At 40.8% G+C, this 4,588-nt stretch overlaps 1 protein-coding gene across 1 annotated transcript in view; it reads right to left on the reverse strand.

Annotated features, from left to right (window-relative positions):
* Window positions 1-4,588, reverse strand: part of LOC103211313 (magnesium transporter protein 1) — a 127,447-nt gene that overhangs the window by 109,755 nt on the left and 13,104 nt on the right. Inside the window, exon 4 of the mRNA XM_007957259.1 lies at window positions 1,179-1,355. Coding sequence (XP_007955450.1) covers window positions 1,179-1,355 — 177 coding nt within the window. The remainder of the gene's footprint in view (window positions 1-1,178; window positions 1,356-4,588) is intronic.

The raw sequence follows: 4,588 nt of genomic DNA on the forward strand, positions 1-4,588 counted from the left end.
TAAACATCTTTCTGGTATTCTTTGCTTTGAGCCAAGATCCATCTGACATCAGCAATGATATCCCTCATTCCATGTCTTCTTCTGAATCCAGCTTGCATTTCTAAAAGTTCTCTGTCAATACACTACTGCAACCGTCTTTGAATTATCTTCAGTAAGATTTTACTTGCATGTGATATTTATGATATTGTTTGATAATTTCAACATTCTGTGAGATCACCTTTCTTTGAAATGGGTACAAATATGGATCTCTTCTAGTCACATGGCCAGGTAGCTGTTTTCCAAATCTCTTGGCATAACCGAGTTAGTGCCTCCAGTGGGGCATCTGTTTGTTGAAACATTTCAATGGGTATTCCGTCAATTCCTGGAGCCCTGATCTTTGCTAATTCCTTTGGTGTAGCTTTGACTTCCTCCTTCAATACCACTGGTTCTTGACCATATGCTAACTCCTGAAATGGATGAACATTGACCAATTCCTTTGGTACAGTGACTCCGTGTATTCCTTCCACCTTCTTTTGATGTTTCTTGCATCATTCAATATTTCGCCCATAGAATCCTTCAATATTGCAACTCAAGGCTTAAAGTTTTTCTTCAGTTCTTTCAGGTTACAGCATATTTTATAAATATACTTGCTATTGGGGGGAAGAAGCCCCTTTTTCCTGGCTTCACCCTACTTGTGAAAACAATCTTTACAAGTGAATAATCCACAAGCAAGCATCCCCAAGTGATCCGCAAGCAAGCAGTGGTGTTCCATGGCAGCGGCTTGACAAACTAATTTAATAAGATGTCAATCACACAAGCTAACACAGTGTCAATCAAACAAGCATACAAGCCTTTACTGAAAGCTAGAGTATGTTTCCATAGGAGAAACAGACCTCATCCTGTGAGTGGGAAGGGTCCTTAAAAACAAGGAGTGTCTCCCAAACAGTGGAGACTGGTCTTTCCTGCAGAACAGAAAGACACCCAACAGCCTAACTTACTGGTTTTTATACTTCCTGAAAGGGGTGTTCTCAAGGTGGGGCTAGTCCTCTTGAGTGACAGGACCCCGATTAATTGGCCAAATCTTATAGGCAGTCAGTTGCAGGTGTTAGCTCATTAACCTCCTTAAATACTCCCAGGTCTGTGGTTGTTCTGCTTCACTTTAATTGACTAAATCTCACAAGCAGTTGGCAGAGATTTACAGGTGCTAGCTCATTAACTTTCTTAAATATTCCACCTCTCTCTTCCTTTTCTCCTCCCTTCATGCCTGCCCTCAGGGCAGGCAGACCTCCTGTTCTAACATATTCCTGCCTAACATATTTATTTTGTTCTATAGAGATGACCATGGGAGACTGGACTATGAATAGCACAATGACAGACTGTAAAATGAGAACATTAAGCCATTTGTTCAACATTTACTAAGCAGCCATAAAGTGCTTAGCACTCCTAGCTACAGGATGTTGGTCCTAACCACTAGTAAATAATTATACTCTAAGAGGGAATGTCAAACAACTATGGGGCTAATTCTTTTGTAAGATAGAATGTAGATGAGTGTATAATACAAAGAAAGTACTGTTACAAGAAAAGGGGTGACTCACGTTTCATGTGGAGGATTTGAAAAGACCTCAAGAATGTATCTGAAATGAGGCTTAATGAGTAAGTAGAATTTTGAGAGGAGGGACAAAAAATACTTCATGTTGTAGGAAAAGAACTATCAGCAAAAAAGAAGATAGAGCTTCACCAAAGACAACATGCAAGCAGCTGACAAACACATGAAGAGTTGCTGTCAATCATTAGCCATTAGACACATGCAAATCAAAATTACAATGAGATACCATTTCATCCCTGCAAAAATGGCACTTGCAGCACAGTGAATTGCTTAATATGGCCCTTCTAGCCATCATCCTCCATTTTGTGATGTATTGTAAATCCTAATCCCTATCTCTGTTTAGGGTAGAATGTATCTTGAGATTCACCTTGCCAGAGGGTGTGACTCAAGTCACCACCTATTTTGTGATGTATTGTAAATCCTATTCTCTATGCCTGTTTAGGAGCTCTGGTAGCTCAGTGCCTAAGACACTTGATTGCTAAACAGAAGGCTGGCAGTTCAAATCCACCAGCCACTTCTCAGAAGGAAGGTTGGGCAATCTACTTCTGTAGTGATTAGTGATACTGCCTCGGAAACCCAAGGAGGGGTCACTATGAGTTGAGTCCACCTCGACAGCACATAGCAACAACAACAGGTTAATATCCTGGGAGTGTTTGCTCTCTCTTGCTCTGGTTCTGCATTTGGTTCCTCATCGTCTGACCCCTGGACTTGAGATTAAAAAAACAAACAACAAAAAAAACACCTCACTGCTCTGGAGTGGGATCCGACTGATAGCAACCCAAGTGGCTGGTAGGTTTGAACCACCAGCCTTCTGGTTAGCAGTCAAACGCCTTAGGCACTATGCCACCAGAGCTCCCTCACTTGAGATAGCAGCCGTCATCTGACCTGCTGATTTGGGTTCACCAACTGTTGCAACCACGTGAGTTGGCAAAATCCTCCAGACCTACCCAAAGAACTGGGACGTGCCAGCCTCCCAGCCTCCACCACCAAGACGTGAACCGTTTCCTTGAGAATCTGTGAGTTCTGTGAGACATGACAGTGAACTATGGAATCTTTAGATAGGAGGCAGATTATTGAGGGCAGAAAGAGGAGTTAATGTCAGAGATGAAAGAGTGGCAGGGCAGTTTGGAAAAGCTGGACATTCGGGAAATCTTTCATCTCTGCCTCATAGGGACAGGCCCTGTGCTGATCTTTCTAAGAGAAATTATTCAAACACACTGATGAAAAAAACAGAAAACAAAAAATGCTGGTGAGTTTGTAGGGAGAATGGAACTCTTATGCATTGCTAATGGGATTGTAAAATGGAAATATATACACTATGGAAAATAGTATGGGACTTCCTCAAAAAGCTAGAAACAGAAAATCTATGATCCATCAATCCCGTTCCTAGGCATATATTCTTGAGAAATAAGAACAGTTACATGAATAGACATATACACAGCCATGTTCACAGCAGCAATATTTAAAATAGTAAGAAGAAGGAAACAACCTAAGTGTCTATCAATAGATGAATGGATAAAACAAACTCTGGTACATACATACATACAACAGAATATTACACAATGATAAAGAATAATGACAAGTCCATGAAATGTAACATGGATGAATCTAGAGGACTGAAACTGTTGTTATTGTTCTTAGGTGCCATTAAGTCACCTCCGATGGAGAGTGAAATCAGTCAGTCATAACAGGACAAATAAGGTACAAAAGCAACAACAACAACAAAAACGCACTGCCGTCGAGTTGGATCCGACTTACAGTGACCCCTTCTTGGATTTCCGAGGCGGTATCACTACAGGAGATTGCCCAACCTTCCTTCTGAGGAGTGGCTGGTAGGTTTGAACCATCAGCCTTCTGGTTAGCAGTCAAATACCTTAGGCACTATGCTACCAGAACTCCTAAATAATGTATACTACTACTTTTATAAAAAGTCAAGAATAGAAGTTCCAGTTAGATGGCAGAATAGGCAGAAAGATTGCATAGACCCTCTTCAATGAAGAAAAGGGGAACCGAATGCTTCAACAAAGAAAAGAGGAACCAAATAACACAGATACAGAAGATTTCCCAAATTTATGGATCATTTAATATAGTATTTTGACCAGATACCATGGAACATACTATTGGAAATAGTAGTTTTAGTCCTCTTCTCTTCAATGCTCTTTACTCCAACCACAAAAGACTGCCTTTCTCATAACCATATTATGCCATGCACTTTTTTTTTCCTTTAAACAATTTATTGTATTTTAGGTCAAAGTTTAAACAGCAACTTAGTTTCTCATTTGTTCTGGTTACCTAGTACCACTCTGACAAGAATATACCACAAATGGGATGCCTTGAACAAACATGTTTATTCTCTTACAGTTTGGAGGCTTTAAGTCCAAGTTCAAAGTACCAGGCTCTAGGTGCTGGATGAAAGCCCCTCAACCTTGGGCTTCAACTCTGCCTCCTGTTCCCAGCCCACTGAACTTAGAGACTTTTCTTCACTCTGACAGCGGCTGACTGCTGAGACTGACAAGACCAAGGTTGACAAGTAAAAAAGGCACAGTCCCTATGTTGCCAAACCACACAACAGGCCATTAATTCAAGTCCATTGAAAGTCCTAAGATTGGCAGAGCATGTTAGATTGCTGAACAATGACTCAGCTACATGCAGGGTTCAAACATGCCATAAGCTAGAGACCATTCCAAAAGCTGTTTCTTATATATGGGAAGGAGATCACAAACCAATAGCAGCTTTTCAGGTGTTCCAATAGATTCCATCATGGAGTTAATTACCAATCTAACCATGAGGAATAACTACATTCAGTTGCCCAGCCAGTAAACCAGGCCCAACCAAGTTGACACACAAACTAAACCACCACACCATTCAACAATTTATAGTTTTTTTCTGTGACATTAATTGCTATCCTTACAACATGTCAGCTTATGTTGTTATGTGCCATTGAGTCATCTCTGACTCATACTGACCCCTCCTCGCGTTTCTGAGGCAGTATCCACGGAATTA

The sequence above is a fragment of the Orycteropus afer genome, unplaced genomic scaffold, assembly GCF_000298275.1.
Source record: "Orycteropus afer afer isolate SDZICR_OR568_19922 unplaced genomic scaffold, OryAfe1.0 scaffold00723, whole genome shotgun sequence".
Lineage (NCBI taxonomy): Eukaryota > Metazoa > Chordata > Mammalia > Tubulidentata > Orycteropodidae > Orycteropus > Orycteropus afer.